The 25,830-nt window shown below is 39.9% G+C and overlaps 1 protein-coding gene across 1 annotated transcript in view; it reads right to left on the minus strand.

Annotated features, from left to right (window-relative positions):
* Window positions 1-25,830, minus strand: part of LOC310792021 (NACHT, LRR and PYD domains-containing protein 4C-like) — a gene marked incomplete at its 3' end in the record, with an annotated part of 89,285 nt that overhangs the window by 59,249 nt on the left and 4,206 nt on the right. Inside the window, exon 2 of the mRNA XM_083653703.1 lies at window positions 11,145-11,228. Within this exon, the coding sequence (XP_083509829.1) occupies window positions 11,145-11,228 (84 nt within the window). The remainder of the gene's footprint in view (window positions 1-11,144; window positions 11,229-25,830) is intronic.

The following is a 25,830-nucleotide window of genomic DNA, read 5'->3' on the forward strand; positions in this document are numbered from 1 at the left end:
CTTGAGTCACATGGACCCAGCTTGAACACATTTCATATGCAGAACCTGGAACAGCCTCAAATATGACTGTCCTTTTGGAACAATATTTGGTTGCAGTAACAGATTAAGTCACTGGGTGGCGGCGGTGCTCCTTGTTTATACTGAGAACAAGTTACAGAAACAGGTTGAGCCACTTCCAGTTTGTCTCTTGACAAACAGCTCTTCTCTTCAGTAACAACTTGGTACGTGCTACACTACATCCATACATGTATTTAGAGAGATTGTAGTGCAGTAGAGACCAGGCACTACTGTATATGTGTGGTGGCCTGCTGTAGAAACCCTTCACATGTCACTGCTACACATTAGTAATGAACCAAAAAAAACACATTGAAAATGAGTTCTGCAGGTATTTTGAGATTTTGAGTGATTTGGTTACTTTCATCTGCATAGTTAGTTCATCATGGTGAATAATTATTTTCATAAAACAAAAGGGAAAGTATTTATTGTTATGGTTTTGGTGGAATGCCACTGTAGAAAATACAATGTTGTGGAATGTTTAAAGCCATTTTTCTCAGGTTTTACTTTAACCTAACCTCTCCCACCGCCCCAAGCCTAAACCTAACCTCCCCCTGACCCTGACCCTAACCCTAAACCTAACCTCTCACGCCTAAACCTAACCTCCCCCAGACCCTAACCCTAAACCTAACCTCTCACGCCTAAACCTAACCTCCCCCAGACCCTAACCTCTCCCACCCAGTGCTGTAGTGGTAAAAAGAAAAGTGGGTAAACTATACTTTTGAGGCAGCTTTCTCATGTGGCACCGGCGTGTCCGATATACAAGACAAAATATTAAACAAATTAATAAATATAAAACAAACTTAATCTGAATATTAGGGCTGTGCCGATTCACTTATCTCCCGATTCGATACTATCACGATACTTTGGTGCCGATTCGATATATATTGCGATTCACGATTATTGCGATTCTACGATTATTGCGATTCGATATTACGATTTATTGCGATTTTTGTTTATTTTTTTCTTTTCTTTTTTCAGTTTGTTTGCTTTTTTACACTAGATTAGAACATGGGAAAAGTTGAATCATACACTAGAGACTGTATATTATATATCATAAGTAGGGCTGGACGATATAGTTAAAAACAGGGGCGGACTGGGATCATAATTCAGGCCGGGCATTAGATACCAAGCAGGCCAGGCCGATATGGGCCAACGCGCGTGAAATTTGGGCCGTTTGAAGCCAGATTTGGGCCGTTTGAAGTCCAATTTTACAATGAGATGCACCCACTTTAACCCTGAAGTGTAATTATTACTTCAGACTAACTAATAAAGTAATAAAACCACTAGTAAACCAGTAGGCGGCGCCTAGCCTGCTGTTCAGTGAGTGGCCTGACTGCAAGCACCAAAAAAAAAAAAAAAAAAAAAAAAAATTTTTTTTTTTTTTTTTTTAATTTGCGATTATCGATTCTGGAATAAAAGATCGATCCAAAAAATCGTGACATTAAAAATCGCGATACTTAGGTGAATCGATTTTTTCTCCCACCCCTACTGAATATAGCCCTATAAGGTATATCAGGGGGTTCCCCACATTTCTGAGTAGCCAGCCAGATAGGAAAAGTAGCTGGCTATGGGATGGGCCTTGCCCCTCAAGGGGGGTCCGGGGGGATTCTCCCATGGAAGATTTTCTTTTTACATTTTAAAGTAAAATTCATCAACCTGGTGCATTTGAGAGCAAAATGAAGAGGCTAAATCTATGAAGAACTACACACATCTCTAATGTGTTGTGACTTTACAAATAATTAGGCCTAAACAATCAATATAAAATGTATTTACACATTGTACACAAAGTGCATTCATTGTGACAAATTTACAATAGTTAATATCCAGCCAGAATCATTGCAAATGGATGTTCAAAGTAACAGCATTATAGCATTCAGTTAATCAATGCCTAATGACGTTAGCCAGAGCAGTGCAAATTAATAATGCTTAATTGAGCTCAGCACATCAAGCTTCAATCATTGCTACTCGACAACAATGTCAGGCATAATCTGACTGATTTGACAAGCAATTTACCATTTGCAACCTCTATTCTTCGTTTTTTCGGGTTGTGAAAAACTGACGAATGTCCATTCTGCTTCTTCTGCGTCAGAAATTGTCACGTTGTCTTAATTGCGTGAAGAAGAAAATCACCTGCATTAGTCTAGTAGGAACGGGGGGTCCCCGCGCACCCGAAATATATATTTTTCTAACATAGATTTTTGTGCTCCTCAAGGTGTCTAATAAACAAATTTTGTTGTTACCCCGTTGAAATAGTGTCCCATGGGTCCGTTTGGCGGCCATCTTTGCGGGCATATTGCGATGTCTGATGAAAATGGATAAGGATCATAACTTTTGAACTAGACGTCATACAGAGACAAATGACACCACTTTTCTGTATGATTGAGAGGGTTGTTTTAATGATTTTAACAGATTTGGTATAGTAAAACTCAAAAACATTTGAAAAAAGTGTCAAATTTACTCTCAAAATCTTGCAAAAAAAATCTATCTACATATTAGTCCATGGGCCAGAAGGGTTGGGAATAATGCTCATATTGATTTTTGGCAAGGTATACATCTCTAGAGTTAGAAAATATGTGAGAGCATTGCACCAATGGTAGCTAAATGTGTGTTATCACTCGATTTATAACACCATGCAAAACATAATAGTTGCAGGACTTTTAGGGACATTTGAGGCTAAGTTCATGCAAATCAAGTCTAAAAGCACCAGATTTTGCCCAGAATTAGCCCAGGGCATGCTCTAACAATTGAGCCAGAGTGCCCGAGCCGGTGACCCCCGGGGTCACCATGGTGGCCAGATCCAATATGACCACTGTCCGAAAAAGATTTTGGCTATAACTTTTGAAAGAGATGAGCTAGAAATACAGACTTGGGCCCCTATCGTTGCATCGGCGCTGTTTCTAGGCCGAGCGCCTGGCGCAGCGCAAATCAGTGGGCGTGGACCAGCGCACTTGATATCTTGGTCTTGGCGCTAGACGCAGCCTCAACCATTACAACCACGCCTTTTAAGCGGAAAATTATGCACCGTCAGTTCATTGGATAAGTGCAATAAACGAATCGCATGCTTGCCTTTTAAGCTCCATTCCAGTGGTCCAACAAAACCAGACGAAAGCCAAGCGCTCTGCCCCCCCCCCCTCCCTTCATCCAGTCTGTCTGTCTCCATATTATAGGATATTATTCCATATTATTATGCTTCTCAAACCAATCTGACTGCAGTTTAAATACTGCAAGCATGTAAATACGCTACACTATAGCAAGATCAAAGTGAAAAGAATGTTCTAAATGCATCAGCTAGAAAAATATAGCCTATCCCTATATGATGAGATTCATTTTATATTGGTGAAAGTTTGTCCAGAAATATATCGTTTTCTCTCCCCTGCTGCAGGTAGAATGATGCACATAAATATACCCTACATTATGTAAAGTCATTGCATAAATGTGTTTTTATTGTAAAACTAAATGTGAAGTAGGGCCAAGTTATTGGAGCGGACATCACAGTATAGCACATGACAGAAGCGCGTTCCGCTGTCACTTATCTAAATCATGTTAAATCCACAAAGGGTATATATAGGCTCAAGAGGACATATATGTTTCACATAGGGTGGTGTTTCATTTCGATATTTTATTTGGTCCAATATTGAAATGTTCTACAATTGCAGGTTGTCTTACCATTACACATTATTTTAGATCTACCTTTTATATCTATTTCGGCTCATTTGGTTGCTATTTAGTAGCGAAATGGAGGACCCAATTGCATGCTGGGACATTCACAGGCAGTAAACTTACAACTGCTATTTCCTATGGGAAGCTGGGTGCTGCTATGTGTTGTGTCTGTCTGAGCGAGGGAGTCAGAGAGAGAGAGAGAAGGGTGACAGAGAAGAGGCAGAAGAGCACTGGCGCACTGAATAGGCCTGTTTCAGAGAGAGACAGAGAAGGGTGACAGGGGAGAGGCAGAAGAGCACTCCTTGACACTGGCGCACTGAATAGGCCTGCTTTTCAAAGGCGCAAAGCGCTAAATGTACGCCAGGTCGGAAGATATCAGTAGGCCGGTATTTAGCGCCGACACGCCCACTTTGCCCATTCTGGGACTGCGCCACGCCCATTCGGCCTAAAGCGCATTTGGCAGCGTAAAGCCATATTGATATCGTCCCAAAACAGGCGCAAGGCACGTTTTTTTGCGTTTAAGGCCTGTTTTAGCGCCGAAGGCCTGTGGGAGAATAGGGGCCTTGGTGTCTATCTTATGTTTTTTTATAATTTATTTTATTATTTATTTATTAGAAAGGTGTTGGAATGCTTATCTTTACTAGGGAAGATGTGTGTGGACCCCTAATCTGCATATTTCCAAGATGGCAGCTACCTGAATATGAGTTTTACCATAACTGTTGATGCTTTTAGTAAACTCGGTGTCCATTTTATGGTTTTTGAGTTTTAGAAACACATTGTAATACTCAGATTTATGATTGAATCTATCTATAGCACTCTACTTTGCATAGTAAGTAGGCTACCATTTCTTTTTTACATACACTTTTGTAGTTGTAAGAATGAGTTACCATCAAACTGGTGGAAACAAACAATCTACAGTATTTATCTTACATATTTTATTGAAACAATTAGACAAGTGAGTAACACTTAGGTATGTCCATGGGTTGGGGGGGTTAAGTTAGATTGAGTGTAAAGTGTTTTTTGTTTATATCCTTATATCCACAGCCAGATTAATCAAATATTGTTGTCTTGACCGCATTGTTGGTACAGACACTCTTGCATCCACATTGAGGTGCCACAGGCTCCAGCTTGACAACATTCACAATCACAGCACCCACTACATGGCTTTTTGCAGACGCAGCAGAGAATGATTGCTCAGGCTTTACTGGCATCTGGAAGATGGGTCCAGTAAGGTCCCAAAGTCTTGGTCATGGAGTCCCAGTACCAGCCCCACGTACTGAACTCTGCATATTTTGCTGGACAGAGGTTGCCTGATTCCAGTAGAAGCGGGCCTGCAGCAGTCCCCATTTGACATGCTGAATCAGTGCATCTTGGGTGGGAGGGAGGTTCTCTTGATGCATTTGAAAAAAGCCAATGTCTAGCATCATCTACTTGGCTGGAGCCACAGCTTTTGCTGTACATGACAACCCCAAGGTGAGGGCGACCAGGGTTTTGGGATGAACTCCTCCTTTCTACCAAGAAGGATGTTGTACTTTCCAACAGATCTGAATATGACATATCTGCACTTCAGCCTTATAACCATCCTGAAGCAGACACTACAGTAGAATGATTTATAGCACCTGGCACATAGCTGGGCCAGTAGCCATAGAAACTCAGGATCCATACGTCCGACAGTGATGTTGTAATACTTGCAATATGCTTATTCTACACATTAGGCCTCACAGAGCACTGGATCAGCTTCACATGTGGAAAGTACATTTATGTTCACAAAATCTGCAATGTTCTTGGTCCCCAGAGATCACTGGCATTACATCTCTTCCATGTGCTAAAATGATGTGATACTACATCAGCCTTCCAGGGCTATGGGAAAAGGAGTGGATGGGCAGCTTGGGAAGCAACATCGGATCTCACTGAGACCGTGGACGCCTTCACCTTGGAGCCTGAACCGATCAACTCAGATGTCCATGTCCAAAGACTGGAAGCATTATGGTTGTCAAGGGCGTCGTTTTGGTGTCAAAGTTGGTAGGGTCGAGGACGGCATGAGGGGAGGGTGTTTCGGTGGCGCCCGCAAGGGCGCCGCCGAAAAAAAATTTAGGTTTTTGTTTTACCTTTTTTAGGGGGTCATCCCTATGTTCCCCGGGTCCTATGTTCCCCGCTTTTCCCAAATAGGGTCCTATGTTCCCCGCTATGTTCCCTGGGAGAGGTTAGGTTTTGGGTTAGGGTCTGGGGGAGGTTAGGTTTAGGCGTGGGGGGTGGGAGAGGTTAGGTTTTGGGTTAGGGTCTGGGGGAGGTTAGGTTTAGGGTTAGTGAAAAACGGGGAATATAGAACCCGGGGAACATAGAACCCGGGGAACATAGACATGATCCCTTTTTTAGCCATATTTAGACGAATATCTCATTTTAAATCAACATTAGGATTATACTGTTGTGATGTCATTATTCAGTATCTTCTCCTTTTCTCAATAACTTTCATGTCACCACCTGCTCAGCTCTCCTGTCAGCATAATTGTAACTAACAAACACAAACTGGAGGTTTAGCCATCTAATCATGTTCTTTCACAAACAGCCGGTTTGGAAAGAAAAAATTGCCACTGAATCCCACACATCATACATCCTACATTTCTTCCTCCTAAGAGTTGCACGATCTTCAGTCAGATGTCAATTGCCACCATTTGACATCGCCAATACACTGTTGTCATCGCGCAAGCACATGGCTACTTATGGACGTTAACGTCCATATTATAGCCATGTGCTTCAGCTGCGCGCTGTACTTTGCTAAATTAGCATCGATGCTAGCGGGACTTACCTGCTTGCACTGCTGCACTGCTGCGTCACTGCTGCTTGTATGGAGAGATATATGTGTCTTTATTCTGTGACTGAAAGTTTACATCCTGTAACCAAAGACTGTATCTGTGAGAAAATAAATGCACTTTGTAATCAAAAAATAGATCCGTAAGCAAAAACATAGATTTGAAAACAAAACTATCAACAATCCAATCAAAGAAAAATTTAAAAATAAAATAAAAAAAATGTTTTTAGATTTTTCATTAATGTGAATTAAAAAAAGTTGCATGCAAACACAAACATTTTGTTCTCAACTCCAAAACATTTGTTTGCGAAACCATTACCTTTGCTTACAAAGCTCAACTTTTCTTTTGCGAAACGAAAAGTTTTGTTTGCAAAACCTGAGTTTTGCAAAACTTTTTCTGTTACAATAAGGGCGGGACCTACAGCAGAAAGAAGTAACGCACGTCCCTATTGGCCAGTGTCGATCGGAGTGATAGCTTGGCAACATCCAATCCAGTACGAGACAAGGCGGAGGGCGGGCACTTGAATGGAAGTATTTCCTGAAGGAATCTCCATGCCATTTCAGCGCCAGTTATAACCACAGATTGAAGAGAGAAGCCGTGAATATGTTCACACCAATGTTTTTATGTTTGGACCGGTGCATGTAACCTGACCAAACATAAAAACAACATAAAAACATTGGTGTGTGAACATACTCAGGGACGTGCGTTACTTCTTTCTGCTGTAGGTCCCGCCCTTATTGTAACAGAAAAAGTTTTGCAAAACTCAGGTTTTGCAAACAAAACTTTTCGTTTCGCAAAAGAAAAGTTGAGCTTTGTAAGCAAAGGTAATGGTTTCGCAAACAAATGTTTTGGAGTTGAGAACAAAATGTTTGTGTTTGCATGCAACTTTTTTTAATTCACATTAATGAAAAATCTAAAAACATTTTTTTTATTTTATTTTTAAATTTTTCTTTGATTGGATTGTTGATAGTTTTGTTTTCAAATCTATGTTTTTGCTTACGGATCTATTTTTTGATTACAAAGTGCATTTATTTTCTCACAGATACAGTCTTTGGTTACAGGATGTAAACTTTCAGTCACAGAATAAAGACACATATGCTTGCTGGTAATGTTAATCCCATGTCAGAAAAAGTCTCCAGATTTGTGCTAACAGGAGGGTCTGTCTGCTGCGCGTGATTTCTATAACCCGGAAAACTGTGTGTGGGTGGGCGTTTGTTTGGTCATCAGCCAAATGAGCCAATCAAAGGGGAGTTTTGGGAAAAAAAACTGGACTGGCCCATTCAGTTGTGAAAAACAGGGGTAAATGTAACTTTGAACATATTGCAAACTAATTTCACTCAATAATGGTCGGGTCAATTCTATCCTTGCAAAATATGGGAAGACAATCTAAATGACCTATATAACTGCACTCCAAAGATAATGCAAATAAGGTTGCTTAAAAGTTGGTAGGGACAATTGGACACCCTGAAATGTTGGTAGGGTCAGGACCCCACCAACCCTACCCAAATCGACGCGCTTGATGGTTGTTGTCATGTCCAGCAAGAGCTGTGTCTCCAGCCAAGTAGATAAAGCCAGACATCAGCTTTTCTCAAATGGTACCAAGTCCCTTGAGAACTTGCCTCCCACCCAAGATGCACTGATTCAGCATGTCAAATGGGGACTGCTGCAGACCAGCTTCTACTGGAATCAGGCAACCTCTGTCCAGCAAAATATCCAGAGTTCAGTACGTGGGGCTGGTACTGGGACTCCATGACCAAGACTTGGGAACCTTACTGGACCCATCTTTCAGATGCCAGTAAAGCCTGAGTCATCATTCTCTGCTGCAGCTGCAAAAAGTCATGTAGTGCGTGCTGTGAATGCTGTAAAGCTGGAGCCTGTGGCACCTCAATGTGGATGCAAGAGTGTCTGTACCAACAATGCGGTCAAGACAACAATATTTGATTAATCTGGCTGTGGATATAAGGATATAAACAAAAAACACTTTACACTCAATCTAACTTAACCCCCCCAACCCATGGACATACCTAAGTGTTACTCACTTGTCTAATTGTTTCAATAAAATATGTAAGATAAATACTGTAGATTGTTTGTTTCCACCAGTTTGATGGTAACTCATTCTTACAACTACAAAAGTGTATGTAAAAAAGAAATGGTAGCCTATTTACTATGCAAAGTAGAGTGCTATAGATAGATTAAATCATAAATCTGAGTATTACAATGTGTTTCTAAAACTCAAAAACCATAAAATGGACACCGAGTTTACTAAAAGCATCAACAGTTATGGTAAAACTCATATTCAGGTAGCCGCCATCTTGGAAATATGCAGATTAGGGGTCCACACACATCTTCATTAGTAAAGATAAGCATTCCAACACCTTTCTAATGGTCAAAAAATATAAGATAGACACCAAGTCTGTATTTCTAGCTCATCTCTTTCAAAAGTTATAGCCAAAATCTTTTTCGGACAGTGGTCATATTGGATTTGGCCGCCATGGTGACCCCGGGGGTCACCGGCTCGGGCACTCTGGCTCAATTGTTAGAGCATGCCCTGGGCTAATTCTGGGCAAAATCTGGTGCTTTTAGACTTGATTTACATGAACTTAGCCTCAAATGTCCCTAAGTCCCGCAACTATTATGTTTTGCATGGTGTTATAAATCGAGTGATAACACACATTTAGCTACCATTGGTGCAATGCTCTCACATATTTTCTAACTCTAGAGATGTATACCTTGCCAAAAATCAATATGAGCATTATTCCCAACCCTTCTGGCCCATGGACTAATATGTAGATAGATTTCTTTTGCAAGATTTTGAGAGTAAATTAGACACTTTTTTCAAATGTTTTTGAGTTTTACTATACCAAACCTGTTAAAATCATTAAAACAACCCTCTCAATCAATTCCTCATGCAGAAATCATACAGAAAAGTGGTGTCATTTGTCGCTGTATGACGTCTAGTTCAAAAGTTATGACCCTTATCCATTTTCATCAGACATCGCAATATGCCCGCAAAGATGGCCGCCAAACGGACCCATGGGACACTATTTCAACGGGGTAACAACAAAATTTGTTTATTAGACACCTTGAGGAGTACAAAAATCTATGTTAGAAAAATATATCTTTCGGGTGCGCGGGACCCCCCGTTCCTACTAGACTACATGCCGTAGTTCGCCCTCTGGCGTTTCGCGAATAATACTACAAAAAAATTATAAAACATTTTGTGAATTTGCCGGCAGCCAGGCCAGGGGTACAGATCTCGGCATAACAATGAAACACCAGTATGTTTCTAGATAGTTTTCAACATGGTCGTATTGGCTTTATACAGTAGCACCTGGACTATTCAAGTCGCACCTAATGTTACAAACTTTAGGCTACTTGATCAGAGGGAAATCAATCATGTCTCTTACACCAGTGATTCACTCTTCAGTTGTAAAACGGTAGGCCTATATGATTTTCCCCACTCCTGACACACATTTTTAACCAACCTACGTTCAGCTCACCATGAGCTGGTCTCCAAATGCGCATTGCGCATCACTGGCACAATGGTCAAGTTGTTTGAGGGGAGCGCTGTCTGGGCAGGCAAGCGCAGCTCGAGAAAGGCACCAACGTGACCGGGGCCGGGTAGCTTTCCCACGGAGCGCACCACAATAGGCTACGGTTCCCGGAGCTCCTGGTCAGTGCCATGTGTCATCTTCTTTCTTTTCTTTTGGTGTGCGACGTGCTTGGCGTGGTCTCCGCATCTACGGAGTTTACTCGAACTTTTTAAAACTCATGCAATAATAAGTGCATAAACTATTTAAAAATGTGAGTGAACTATCGTAAAAGGTGCCTAAACGCTGCAGAGCATTGAAAAAGGTACCTAAACGCCGTTTACGTGCGTTTAGCCACCACTACAGCCCTGCTCCTCCCACCCCCCACGCCTAAACCTAACTTTGGCATTGCGGGCTGTCGGCACTGCGGGTGGACACCAGGTTAAAATGCTCATAACTTTTGATCTGAGAGCGCTATCACAGTCATTCCAAAAGTTATATACAGTATATATATATATATATAGGGGAGAGGTCCTGATTTATGGAAATGTCAAAAGATGCAAATGTCAAATTCCCACCATGTCAATATGTCACCAGGTCACCACACATATTGGCTCAACTGATCCTGGAGAAATAACACAATGTCAAGGCCTCAACCCTGAAGTCCTGAGGTGGCAGCACAAAGTCTATAAACTATGACAATAATATGACTCAAGTCTCTAGTACCTGCAAATGTCTCAAACCAAAACAGAAATAAAACTTGATCAAATGAAATAGCCTGGCATGTTGGTCTTTACTGAAATCATCCCCACCCCCAAGATTACCAAGATCATTACGTCAGATTTATGAGATAATTATTTCAGAATTATAATGCATATTTGCAGAATTATGAGATAATTGTCATAATTCTGAAATAATATTTTTAGAATCATGAGATCTATTCGCAGGAGTCATTAATGGAAAAAATTGCTTGAAAACGGCAGATTTATTACCCAGTGAATTCAATACGCTTCCGTTTAGTTTATACCCTTTATGTAAAATAAATAAATATTATGAATATAATCCTGTAAAATCAATCCAAACTCACGGGACTTTGCGCTCTCTGCAGCCAGCAGGCAGGCCCACATCAACCAAGACAGAATGACAGAAGGCGACATCCTCTTCTCTGTAACTTAAAGTATATTACAGCATCAGTACTGTATATAACAGTATATATTACAGTATATTACAGTATATCAGTACTGTATATAACAGTATATATTACAGTATATTACAGTATATCAGTACTGTATATAACAGTATATATTACAGTATATTACAGTATATCAGTACTGTATATAACAGTTATATTACAGTATATTACAGTATATCAGTACTGTATATAACAGTATATATTACAGTATATTACAGTATATCAGTACTGTATATAACAGTATATATTACAGTATATTACAGTATATCAGTACTGTATATAACAGTATATATTACAGTATATCAGTACTGTATATAACAGTATATATTACAGTATATTACAGTATATCAGTACTGTATATAACAGTATATATTACAGTATATTACAGTATATCAGTACTGTATATAACAGTATATATTACAGTATATTACAGTATATCAGTACTGTATATAACAGTTATATTACAGTATATTACAGTATATCAGTACTGTATATAACAGTATATATTACAGTATATCAGTACTGTATATAACAGTATATATTACAGTATATCAGTACTGTATATAACAGTTATATTACAGTATATTACAGTATATCAGTACTGTATATAACAGTATATATTACAGTATATTACAGTATATCAGTACTGTATATAACAGTATATATTACAGTATATTACAGTATATCAGTACTGTATATAACAGTATATATTACAGTATATCAGTACTGTATATAACAGTATATATTACAGTATATCAGTACTGTATATAACAGTATATATTACAGTATATTACAGTATATCAGTACTGTATATAACAGTATATATTACAGTATATCAGCACTGTATATAATAGGGCATTCACAGACTAGTCGACTAGTCGACTAGTAAAACCACTAGTCGACACTGTGCTTAGTAGTCGACTAGTCGTTTTAGCAAAAAAAAAAATGTTTTTTTTTTTTTTTTTTTTTTTTAATCTTTAAGAAAGAACATGAGGTATTTACACGACATACATGGACTATCATATCCCATATCCCCCACAAAGAACATCAAAACACAACAAAACAAGAAAACTGCATAAGATACACAATAATCCCAGAACAAACAAGACTATTGGACAAACAACCAAACAAAAACAATGCATTCAAAGTAAATACATAGATCTTGCCCTGTTGGCAGCTAGGAAATGCATAGCTTTAAATTGGAAAGCATCCAATCTAGAGATGGGCCGATACCGATACTGGTATCGGTACTTGGCGCCGATACCGTACTCAAGTACTCGTATCGGTATCGGGAGAACGTCCCGATACTCTGGCCCGAGTACTGTGTAATTTACAATTAATACAAAAACTCAGAGAGTTACAGAGAGAGTTACAGAGAGTGACTACTAAGCATTTATTTGACTGTTTACTATTATTTAACATACTGTTGTACTCAATTCTGTTTTGGGTTTTGGCTGTGCTGGTGTGTGCTGCTTAAAGAAGGTAAAGAAACTGTAAACAAATAAACAGTATCTTAAGAATCAGCAGTGTTATTATTTTCATTGTGGTAATTGAACATTACAGTATCATTAAAAGTACAAGGCATGACAATGAAACGAAATTGGGGGAAAAAAGGGGGTAAAATAAGTGGTTACTCAACAAAAACAAAAAGTACTCGTATCGGTACTCGGTATCGGCGAGTACCCAAAATTAAGTACTCGTACTCGTACTCGGTCTGAAAAGAATGGTATTGGCCCATCTCTAATCCAATCCCCCAGCTGTAGTTCACTGGTGGAATGAACTCTCAAGCTACCATACGTTGGATAACATTTACTACAAGAGCAAAGGCAGATTCTTAGACATCCCCCAAATATGGCAACCACATACAGAGTTTGACTTTAAGAACTTTTTACCCAGGTGTCATTAGGCTTATCAGGATAGGAGCTGAATGCATTGTTTTTGTTTGGTTGTTTGTCCAATAGTCTTGTTTGTTCTTGGATTATTGTGTATCTTATGCAGTCTTCTTGTTTTGTTTTGTTGTGTTTTGATGTTCTTTGTGGGGGATATGGGATATGGGATATGATAGTCCATGTATGTCGTGTAAATACCTCATGTTCTTTCTTAAAGATTTAAAAAAAAAAATTGAACGGTTAATCGACTAGTCGACTACCTTTAGGGACGACTAGTCGACTAGTAAAATTCACTAGTCGTGAATGCCCTAGTATATAACAGTATATATTACAGTATATTACAGTATATCAGTACTGTATATAACAGTATATATTACAGTATATCATCACTGTATATAACAGTATATATTACAGTATATCAGTACTGTATATATTATAGTAAATTACAGTATATCAGCACTGTATATAGTGTAACAAGTAATTATTACAGTATATTACAGTATATCAGTAAAGTATATAACAGTATATATTACAGTATATTACAGTATCAGTACTGTATATTACAGTATATCAGTACTGTATATACTGTAACAGTATATATTGCAGTATATCAGTACTGTATACTGTAACAGTATATATTACAGTATGTCAGTAACAGTATATATGACAGAAATGGAGGAAACACGTGAAGTATTTAAAAGTTTAAGGATTATAAGCCATCCCTTCAGGACCTGCACAGCACACTACCAGGATGCTGAAGCGATCTTGGAAAATCATGGCTGACTCCTCCCACCCAGGACATAAACTCTTGCCCGCTTGGCAGGAGCCTGAGGTCTGGTGGTAGGCCAGAACCTCTCGTCACAAGGACAGCTTCTTCATTATGTTACTTTAAAATACTGCACTTTAAATTTCTGTGATTGTTTTCTACATAGCTTTGTCTTGTCCTATTGATGTGACCGCTGCACTGCATACTTGCACTAAGTAGTCCGATTACTTACTGTGGCTATTAAATTAATCTTGAATCTTGAAAACAAACAATAGAGAGAAACAGGCTGGACAGGCTAAAGGCTAATCCCAAAACTGAGTGTGTAAGGGTGTGTCTCCAGTAGGGATGTTCATCAATTATCGAAAATCGATAATTGATCGTTAAGGATTGGAATCGATCCTATGGCATTTGGATCGATTTTTTAATTATAAAAAAAAAAAAAAAAAAAAAAAAAAAAATTGGACTAGGTTTGGGTGGAATTCGTTCCTCCTCGCACCACTCCATTGCACAGCCGACTAACGTGAGGTGGAGCTTCATATAGTCTCTAGTTTTCTGGCTGGGCACGGGCCTTTGTGCCAACAAAACTGTTTTAAACATGGGAAATTCACACCGGCATGCGCCGGGGACAGCAGTGTTGGAGAGGAGACACATTGAAATAAAGAGTTCATTGAGGAGAACACGTTGTCTTTCGTATTTTCTGCCATAGGCATTCATTTTGTAAAAAAAAAAAAAAAAAAAAAAAATGAAAATTGAAAATTTCCTAAGTATTAATATGATCGATAATCGATAATTGATCGTTAATTTTCACCAATTATCGATTTTGGAAAATTTTCAAAATGAACATCCCTAGTCTCCAGCCCCATAGTGAAAAATAGCATCAAGTTGAATCAGCTCACTAAACTCACTGTTAGGAACACAGAAGCAGGTTGTCCCTATAGGAACAGGCCCGTTATAAATATGGAGTGATTTGTCATTCAGCAGCAGTAAATGATCTTGGACAAAGATGAGCTTGAGAGAGTACAAAAGGTGTCATCAGGATTCAAATCTGAATCTTGTAGATCTGTTGTGATCAAGTCAGAGAGACATTCTGCCTTCATCTGGAGAGGAAACGCTGACTAAACAAGTCTAGTCTAGTCTGTCACCAAACCAGAAACCAGGTCTGATGCAGAGAAACCACACACATGAAAACAACATCATGTTCAACTAGTGTGAAAAAGCTTATTTTACAGTCTGCTCAAAAAATATTTTTCGAATCGGCCTGAAGGTGGCGCTATAATTAGAGATTTTACCTTAAAGGCCATAAGTTCCACGCCGTTTGTCCGATTTTCCAATTTTTTCCCCCAGATGTTCAGGTGAACCTGCTCTACAAATTTGCCATTAAAGGACGGCTTTCCCGTGGGGAATATGAATATATATAAAATCTCACGCCCCTAAGGTTTTCGAATCCGTTGAAATTTTTGAAATTGGTTGTTCACAGCCATAGCTATCAACTAAAATCCACTCTGTGTGTGTGGGGGGGGGGGGGTGGAGGGGAGGGGCGGGTGCGGGGACCCGAAATCCTACACTTCCCACAATGCACTGGGCTCGCGTGGCCTTCGAGTCCACGCCCACCCCTCAGGCATTTGGCTGATATCAAATTCCAGTAGGTGGCGGTAATGCACATATATGCTTGCCAACCGCCATAAAAGTCAAACAAGAAGAAGAAGAAGAAGGCTTCGACATAAAAACATTTAGTAGAATTGAATTGAATTGAATTTAATTTTTTATTTGTCTCGAACAGAAATTAAAAACACATTCATTTACAAAACAACATATTATATGTCCGAGAAGGGACAGAAAGAAGCCATGCTTATCTAGTCCTGCCCCTCCTTACTACTTCATTAAATAAGGTTTAAATAATAATAATAATAGCTGCTTTACAATACAAAACAGATAGCCTACCATAGGCAATCCCACTAAATGCTACGAAATGTGAAATTAAATATACTAAGTGCAATACTAATTTTTCAAGCTCTCTCTTATACATGTCCATGATTGATAGTTTATAGATTCTTTTGAAATTTCCTATATGATTACTCCTTTTGATCATTTCGTCCAAGCCATTCCAAAGCAGCACCCCACAAACAGAGATGCACATGCTTTTTCGAGTTGTGCGAACCTTTGGTTGTTTTAAATGCAGTGATCCTCTTAAATAATAACCCCCATCTCTACCAGAGAACATGTGTTGAATGTTTTCTGGCATCATCTTGTTAATAACTTTAAACATAATTTGCCCGGTTTTATATTTTACCATATCCATGAACTTCAGAGTGTGAGATTTTAAAAACAGACTGTTTGTGTGTTCTAGATAACCAACTTGATGTACTATCCTTATGGCTCGTTTCTGCAATGTGCATATCTTTTGTAGGTTGCTTTTGTAAGTATTACCCCAGATTTCAATACAGTATGACAGATAAGGTTCAATAAGTGTGCAATATAAGGTATGCAGTGCTTTCTGATTTAAGATGTGTCTTGTTTTTCCCAGTATTCCGATGCTTCTTGCTATCTTTGCGCACAAATACTTTATGTGAGGATTCCAGCATAGTTTGTGATCTATTGTAATACCCAGGAACTTGTTCTCGTATACTCTTTCTAATTCTACATTATTCATTTCCAAACAAAGTTTTGTGTTGATTTTTCGATTTCCAAAAATGATGAATTTTGTTTTGTTCAGATTTAATGATAGCTTATTCTTATCAAACCAGCATTTTAATTTATTTAATTCAGTATTTGCTACATTGAAAAGTTCCTGCAGATCATCCCCAGAGCACAAAATATTTGTGTCGTCAGCAAAGACAACAAATTTGAGCAAGTTCGATACTTTACAGATGTCATTGATATACAGAATAAATAATTTGGGCCCCAAAATTGACCCTTGTGGCACACCGCACAGAATATTTGCATAGTTTGATTTATGTTGCCCTATCTGTACAAACTGCTGTCTATTACTAATGTAGCTTTTCAGCCAGTCCAGAGCAGCCCCTCTGATACCAAGTCTGTCCATTTTTTTCAATAAAATGTCGTGATTAATTGTGTCGAAGGCCTTCTTCAAGTCAATAAATATTCCCAGTACAAATTTCTTTTTTTCTATACATGATGTTATTTCTTCTACCAGGTCCATTAGTGCCATGGATGTGGATCTGGCTGTCCTGAAGCCATACTGACAGTCCACTAGTAATTTGTGTTTATTAATAAAGGTGTCTAGTCTTTCATTGTAAAGTTTTTCAATTATCTTTGAGATAAGACAAGAAAAAGAAAAAAAAAATTGCCTCCAAATTGCACCAAATTTAAACGGTAGTATATATGTCGGGAGATGTCTTCATAAAAAAAAATTCATGCATTTTAAGGCATTTTCCTAGGAGTTACGCGCATCTGATGTTGTAACTATTTAATGTAAAAATGTGTAAAAACGGATACATTGCTCAGCGTTGATTTCGTTACTTCAACGCACCTTCTACTAGATGTAAAATTTGACGAGCTTTCCAATGCCTCCAGTCCCGTGTCTGTACGTGCTTCCGTTCCCGAGATATGGTCTCTTTGCAAGGAGCTATGGAAAGCTAACATTAGCTACCGTAGGCTAGGCGGTGGAAAAAGATGGCTGCCTTTTGTTTTTCTTCAAGACCTCTGAAGGGGCGTGGAGGACCTCTAGAGGCGGGACCATGGCGGCACAGGCCCACAAGTAGTGTAGTTCATAGGTGCTCGACTTCCGCAAGGCTGGACTTGACGCCCCGATGCGTTTTACGTCAGAGCGTCATGAAAATAATGTGAGAGATGGTTGATAGGTCTGGCTGTGAACAACCAATTAAAAAAAATTCAACGGATTCGAAAACCTTAGGGGCGTGAGATTTAATATATATTCATATTCCCCACGGGAAAGCCGTCCTTTAACTCATTGAGTGCCAAGGACGAGTATGTTCGTCAATTGGTTTAGTAACGTAGAGTGCCAAGGACGAGTATGTTCGTCAATTGCGTTTTTTGACGGTGGGACGTGGATCTAAGCCTCTTACATCGCCTCTTACAATATGGGAGCTATTTAATGTGTATAACCTATTTTACAGAACCCTTAGGTGGCGACAGTGCTCTCCAGATTACAGAAAGGCGAGGAAAAAACAAAGAAGAAATCGCATCGCATCCGTATGCATCGATATGCATGAAGCATAACGTTAGCTGTGCCTGCAGCAGCCAATCTGCTGCCACAATTGAGCCCCTCCGTGTCCGTTGCGACAGCCCATCCGCATGATCAGCCGTGGAGTTGTTATTATTCTCAACTGGAAGCATGGGGGCCGGTGACAAACACACGTGGAACGCTGTAAAAAAGCTGGATGTAGCGCACCCTTCACTGTGCACAGCAAACGCAGCAGAAAGCCACCAGAGACATTCCCACTGAGGTGGGGTTTGCAGTTGAGGCGGGGGGGGGGGGGGCCCGCAGAGCAGCACACAACACTGACCCAGACAGACCCAGACAGCAGGACAGGATTGGCAAACGCAAGCCAGAATATCCGATGCCCACCAGCAGTAAATCAAGACCAGCAAGAAGCTGCAACCAGCAGCGCACGCAGGGGCCAGCGCTGCTGGTTGCAGCTAAAAAATATTATTCTGCCAAACAAAATTCCCTGGCCTTCACTGTTGTATTGAAGGAAATTATTTTTGAGGTGTGACTACATTAGAAAATATTAGCTTCAGAGTCAGTGATGTGCTTGAAATGTTTAATTTCACAAAAGGCTCATTATCTCAGCTTCTAGAAAAAAAATTCTGTTTTTGGTTAAATCAAGCTATCTTCTCCGGCTGATAACTAAAGAACGGAAAATGATATCAATAAACCTGTTTTTGCTGATGATAGAAGAGAGTCTCATCGTTCTTTTTGCGTGTTCGGTGTTTACATAGTAACATCACACAATATTCTGTGGGCCTCGAGAAATCACTGAAAACACTCTGAAACTCTGGCACTGGGAGCGTCCGTTCTCCAAAAGTGGCTGGCACTCAATGAGTTAAGGTCCGTCTGGAAAAATTTTGAGATATTTTGAAAAGTTTGGAAAACAACAACAAAACATTTTCGACATCTCCTCCTAGACCGTTTGACCAATTTTCACCAAAATCGCCAGGAAGCATCTCTGGAGCAAGCTCTACAATCCTGAATTTTGGATTTTTGAAATCTACTTTCGTTTCGGAGATATTAATCGTTAAATTTGTGAGAGGGCGTGGCCTCTCAGATAAATTGTCATAACTTCATGAGCGATTAACGAATCTTCATGAAACTTGCAGGTCTTTGGAGATCATCACAGACCATGTCTCTCCAATGTTGTGCAATTCAACCAAAAGGGGGCGCCATAAACGCCAGAAATGTGCATGGCCTAACACAAAAAAGGCCATAACTCTGCACCTGTTTTTCCAATGATCGTGAAACTTAGCAGATATATCAAGGAGGATGTCCTAGTCAAAATCATCTTGATTCTTGACACTTCTCAACCTCATCTGGAATGGCATTTCTGACATGCTATTTTGCGATTTGACCAAAAGGGGGCGCCGCAGACGTAACTAGTGGGCGTGGCCTAACATAAAATATGCTGTAACTTCACACCCATTTGTAACTCCCAGGCTGTTTCTCAAATTTTCAAACAACTTTTTTCCACACATTCACCTGAATGTGCTCTACAAATTTGCCTCAAGGACTATTAGGTGTTCAATTTGCGCAAGGCTTGAACCCCTGCCATTGCCGCTTGCGGCTATATTTTCATATGGGATTCTACTGCGGGCCAGGCTCCATTCTCAAAGGCCGTACTTGTTCATTTAGCAATCAACAATAAAACAGCGCCCTCTCTGCTGTGGCTATGGGTGGAAAACCGTAATTACACATCCAGAAGAACAGAAATTACAGGCTCTGACATGACAAAAATTGGTATTGGAAACTACACAACATTGAAGAACACAAATAGCCCAGTTCTACAACAGCCTGGTGTTTAAAGCAGGACTAACCCCCAAACACATTTCTTTTCAGCTTTTAACCAGCTTTTGGGGTGGTGTGTTGAGGATTCTGGTCAAAATCTCTTACATTTATATTTACTTTATATATTAACACATTCACTGCCAGCCTTTTTTTTTTACTGTAGGTAGGTTCTGCCAGAGGTTTTTTTTGAGGATTCTGGCTCATTTTACAAGAGCCGAGGATTATTTTCTGCTTGGACTTTGTGAACACAAAGTTCACAAAAGTACTAATAGAATGTGTGCTTTCTCTGTCTAAAAGAGTTAGTTTGTAGAGTTAGTAGTTATGTAGATATTAGCCGTTGAGTACAGCATGGTTTCAGCGTCTGAGACTGAAAGCTGAGATAATCGGAGTTTTGTGAAATTCAATCAAACAGGCAGAACAGTCACTTTAACCATTTATTTTTGGCATCAGTGAGAGATCAGACATCTAAACAATATAGTTCTGAACGCCCTCTCCTTCAAACTCCTCCCTCCGTGGGCGTGTCTGGTGGCTTTCAGCAGCGTTTGTCACAAGCGAGTGTTCTGCTGCTGCTGCTGCTGCTGCGAGTTTGAGCAGCCTCCCTCCCTGGCAGCGAGTGTGGATAGGGCTCACTCGTTTCTTGGGTTTGAGAGCTTTGATGAAGCTTTGTGCGATTCTAGGCTTTATGCTGCGTGTTTCAAAGTGTGTTTTCCACCCAGTCTATTTTTGGAATCCCCCACCGCCAGCTCCCAGCGCGATAATGCGCGAAAGTGAAAGCGTTTTCGCCAATCCATTTTACAGTAGAGAATGGTTTCCTCGCGCGTTCCCCTACAGTTTTGGCTCTGCTTTTTCTAGTGTGGAGAGCACTGTCGCCACTTAGTGGGTCCGTGGAATGGGTTGTACACGTTCGCTGGCTCCAATATTTTTATAGGAGACGTGGGGGGCGTTGATCCACGTCCCACCGTCAATTTTTTTTTTTTTTTTTAAGACGAGATATCTCGTCTTTGGCAGTCAACCGTTGGATTTTGTAAGACGAGATATCTCGTCAATGGCAGTGAACGTGTTAATGGTATTTTAGTTCCCTCGGAAGATTGTAACGTCCATTTTTATGCGGATGATACAATCATGTATAGTTTCGGCCGTACCCCGGCGCAGGCTGCCGCGAGCCTACAGACCGCTTTTGACACTTTCCAGCGGTCTCTTCTTGATCTTAAACTTGTTTTAAATTCCAACAAAACCAAAGCGATGCTGTTTTCACGGTCCTCGGGTGTTGATAGTGACGTTTGTATTCGAACACTTCAAGGTTTTCAAATTGAAACTGTTGACTCTTATAAATATCTGGGCCTATGGCTGGATTCTAAATTAACCTTCCAGACCCATGTGAAACACCTTACCAAGAAATTGAGGAGAAAAATCGGGTTTTTATACAGGAATAAAGCCTGTTTTTCATTTGATTCTAGAAAGACCGTTGTTCAATCTTTAATTTTGTCTGTATTTGATTATGTAACTGTCTGTCTGGTAATATGTGTTTACTGTAAATGTTTTACTGTAACAGGGCTCCCTTGCAAATGAGAGCTTGCTCTCAAGGGACTTTTTCCCTGTATAAACAAAGGTGAAAAAAATAAAAAAAATAATTTGAGACTAAACTTTTGGAATTGTGAAAAACTGTATCATTTTCAGGCAGCAAAGTGCCCTCTATGGGTTCAAACCTGCTTTTTTTGCCCTCCAAAATGCCCAAAATGTGGTTGTCTGTTACATCACAGCCAACTCCTCCCTTTCCCACTCATGTAATTTTTTTCTTCATGTGATCATTAGCTAACGCCAGAGCCATAATAGAAGAGTTGCAACATCTCCATTTAGTCCAATGGACACGTTTTTACAAGGATTAAGCAGGGCTGTCTCTTTGGGATGTACTTTTGAAAGGGTCATACGTTTAAAGAATCAAATTGTATATTATCAGCTATATTTTATGCATTAAATGTAGTGCGAGCCCTTCCTGGGTGCTGGGATAACGCAAGGCATTGTGGGTAATCGGGTACGGTGGCTAATGCTAGCGGCTAACGTTAGTTATGTTACATGGCAGTAAAACCCACTGAATGACCAAATTGATATCACTTTTACTCATTTTGAGTAACGCTGTTTCCATACGGACCACCAGCGTTGGTTAGTTGTTTATAACGTGGCTATATTTATAACGTACTCTGTCTCTGATAGACTCTGATACTGTATAATGTTTTTACTCTATGAGTCCACTAAAACTGTCATGGCGCCGTTTCCGGTTTATATTTCCAGTAGGGGTGTCACAATATATCGTCCCACGAACTTTCGCGATAGTAAAACGTCACGATATGTATCGTTGAGATGAAATCTCATATCGTGGGGGGGGAAAAAAAATAAATAAATAAACGTTTTTTTTTTTTTAGACAAAGAAACGTCTTTGTTTGTTGAAGTTCAATGTGTGGAAAGTAGTTCAGTTGAACAAGTCTCTGAAGAGACACATGAGAAGTTATACAGGAGAGAAACCATTCAATTGAGTTTCTGGCAAAACTGTTTACTTGACAGGAAAACTGAAGATGCATAAAAAATAGACTAAGAAAAGTCTTGTTGTTTGAGTTTGAAGAAAAACTGAAGATGCATAATGAGAATTTATACTGCTGAGAAACCTTTTAGTTCAAAGTAAATCTAAGTGACGGTGTAACTCATTCTATTTCAAGATAAGCCTTATCTCCAATCTCATGTTTTTTCTAGTTGTTATTGTAATAACAATTTCCCACAACAGCATGTTTTGTATTTGTGCATTTCAAATAAAATACTACTTTTCCAGTCATATATTGTCATTATTCAAGTTTAAAAAAATATTGTTAAAATCGTATCGTATCGTATCGTTATCGTGAACCCAGTATCGTGATACGTATCGTATCGTGAACTGAGTGTATCGTGACACCCCTAATTTCCAGTCTGAACACAGCCAAAGAGTATAGTGAGACAAGAGAAGACACTCTTCTGCTTCTTTCCTTGTTCTTTTAAATCAAGCAGAATGCCATTTTGCCAGAAATCTGGGGGGGTTAGTCCCCCTTTAAAGGCAAGTACTGTTTTATTGTGATTGCTACATGTAATGGGAAGGGGGGGGGGGGGTTAGTGTGAGACTATGATATGAAATGAGTAGTCACATTCTGAGGCTAGCCTGCAGGCAGAAAGTGGGTTAGGTTAAGTTTATTTGATATGGACATCACAGAGCATAGGTTGAGGCGATGTCTCGTCATAGACGCTGGGTTAGCTGGCTCAGCCTGGCTGGGGGCGTGGCCAGGGTGGGGTAAATCCCCCGTTCTATCCATTCAGCAAAGTTAGAATTTAGCTGCTAGCCCGGCCCAGCAAGACACGATAGGGGATAGAGCCCAATCCCCCCCCCCCCCCCCTTCCTGTGCACGTGCGGCCCCATAACAATTACGTTACATAAGAGATAGCCTATGTAACGTAAGTGGGGTGAATCGCTAGCAGGTCTGTCCGCAGGTTTGTTGTTGTACTCAAGTAACACAATAAAACTACACCTACCTCCAACACAATGTTGTTATCAAAGTATCCGGGGCCATGGTATTCCAAAATATTCTGTAGTTTCCAATAGCGAGCCCTTATTCACATGCCAGAGCTGATGCTCAAAATTGTAAACTGCAATACACCACCAAACTACTGAGCACCAAACCAATACATCTGGCGCTGTGGAGCAGTTGAAACGCAAAGTGACACAGCCTAAGAAGGTCCCTTTTTCTAAAGTTGTGAGTCGCGTTGAGGCTAGTGTTGTCATTGTCCGCTCCTAGCTTTGTTGTTGTCTGCACTCTGCATCAGTCTGCATCGGCCGCATCCATTTTGTCTTGTTGTCATCAAACAACAAGTTTGTGTCAAGACATGTCAGGTGGTCAGGATAGGTCAAGCTGTTAGAGCGGAGCACCCTCCGCTGGATCATCAAGGAATTACATAAAAAAATGCCCCCGCCACAAAAGCAACAATATTATCATTATTTTAATTCGGATGGGTCAATTACATATCGAACATCCCCCCCCCTCCCCCACATTCGAAGTTACATTCGAATTTCGATTAAAAAGTGACCGCTCTAATAGGGGATTTAACCACCGCAGTAAACGCACATCTGAGCAGACGTATTGTGTTCTGCTCTAGAATCCCCAAAACTGTAGTTTAGAGCCGCAGCACCGTCCTTTGGTGAGTCAGCCCATTGAGATATATGGGCGGTTTTACCCCACTCGCGCGCATAGCCGTATAACATTTTGTGGGCGTTCCCACCAGTGTTGGGCAAGTTACTTTCAAAATGTAATATACTACATATTACTAGTTACTTTCATTTGAAAGTAATAAGTTACTTTACAATATTACTGTCTGTGTAGAGTAACTCATTACTTACTACACTACTTTTGCATTACTTTCACCAAAACAACAGCAGCAGCAGAATGACATCGCCGCCCCGGAACCATCCCGAAAAAATAATTTCAACCGCCTTGAAGTCAGTGTAAACAATCCAAAATTTGAAATGTTATTCTTTTAGTGGTTATTTGCATAAAAACAGTTTGATTAGGAAATGATTATATATATTTTAAATATGTGCTTTGATTTAATAAAATGTAACTAAATTTGTAACTTGAGTTATTGACAAAGTAACTGGTATAATATTACTGAAATCCTATAAGTAATAAGTTATATTACTGAGTTACTGCTAAAAGTAATATATTACATGTAATATGTTACTTTTGTAATGAGTTACCCCCAACACTGGTTCCCACACATGCTGACTGTCTCTATTGGAGATGTAATGTACATGTATACACAGTAACCAGATACACAGGCCCAATCTCAATGTCCGTACTCACAGACTCACAGACTGAGGTGTGGGAGGGCTTAGGGCTGTCCCACTGTGAAATCGTCAAGTGCATGAGGGCTCTCGGCAGACATTTTCGAGCCCTAAATGCAGACTTTGCCCGAGGGGATTTCCCACAGTTCATAGCGTTGTGATGCTACATTTGGGTTACCGTGGTTACTAGGGGGTTTCCCAGAAGTGTGAAAGAAATGGTAAACATGATGGAAGGAGCCAACGTTACCGCTACCAAAAAGAAGTTGTAGGTGTATACTTTTTTTTTTAATCTGTTTTTGTTTTTTGTCTTGTGAAGGGATAGGGGGAATGGGGTGAGGGGTGGGAGGAATGTGGCTGGAGTGGGTATATATTGTTTGTAAAATAATCTATTATGCTGTCACTGTTACAATCATTTGCAAAATAAAACAAATAAAAAATATTGTAAAAAAAAAAGTAAATGTAAGAGAACAAATCGCAACCCCACAAACCCCAGAAACATGGCTGCACTTGTTGTTGGTGTTGTCAGGGTAACGTGAGAGTGCTGTCCCATTCCTCTTTATACCATTTTGAGCCCTTGCAGCCGGGTCATAGTCTTCCGTCCGACCTCTCAATAGTTCGACCACTCATGAGTTAGACTACCCAAAGATCCGCCCTATTATTTTAATCTCATAAATCCGACCTCCCAAAAATCCGACCGCAGTAAATTAGACAGTTGCGTGGGACTCCAGAGAGAGAGAGAGATTGACGTGGCTCATTTGATGCGCTGCACTGCAGGCATCAGATAGGCTACCAAATACCAACAGCACAGAACCATGAGTATTTGGGGGAAAATGTCACTAATTTATATCACAATGAATGACCAATAAATAAAAAGTTGTTATATCGTAGTTTTGAGGCCCGGCCAGTCAGAGGCTGTAATCTCCTACCTGTCTATCGAGCAGTGTGGGGAAAAAAGGCATATTGCTGCTGCGGGAAGCAATCCAGTTTATCCAAACTTTTGCCGATCTCATCAAGACATGCAGCAGGGGAATATATTTTGGTAGCCCATGTGTTTGTGTTCTCACTTGTACAGACAATAGAGTCGCGTT

This window comes from Poromitra crassiceps (assembly GCF_964638095.1).
Source record: "Poromitra crassiceps genome assembly, chromosome: 17".
NCBI classification, from domain to species: domain Eukaryota; kingdom Metazoa; phylum Chordata; class Actinopteri; order Beryciformes; family Melamphaidae; genus Poromitra; species Poromitra crassiceps.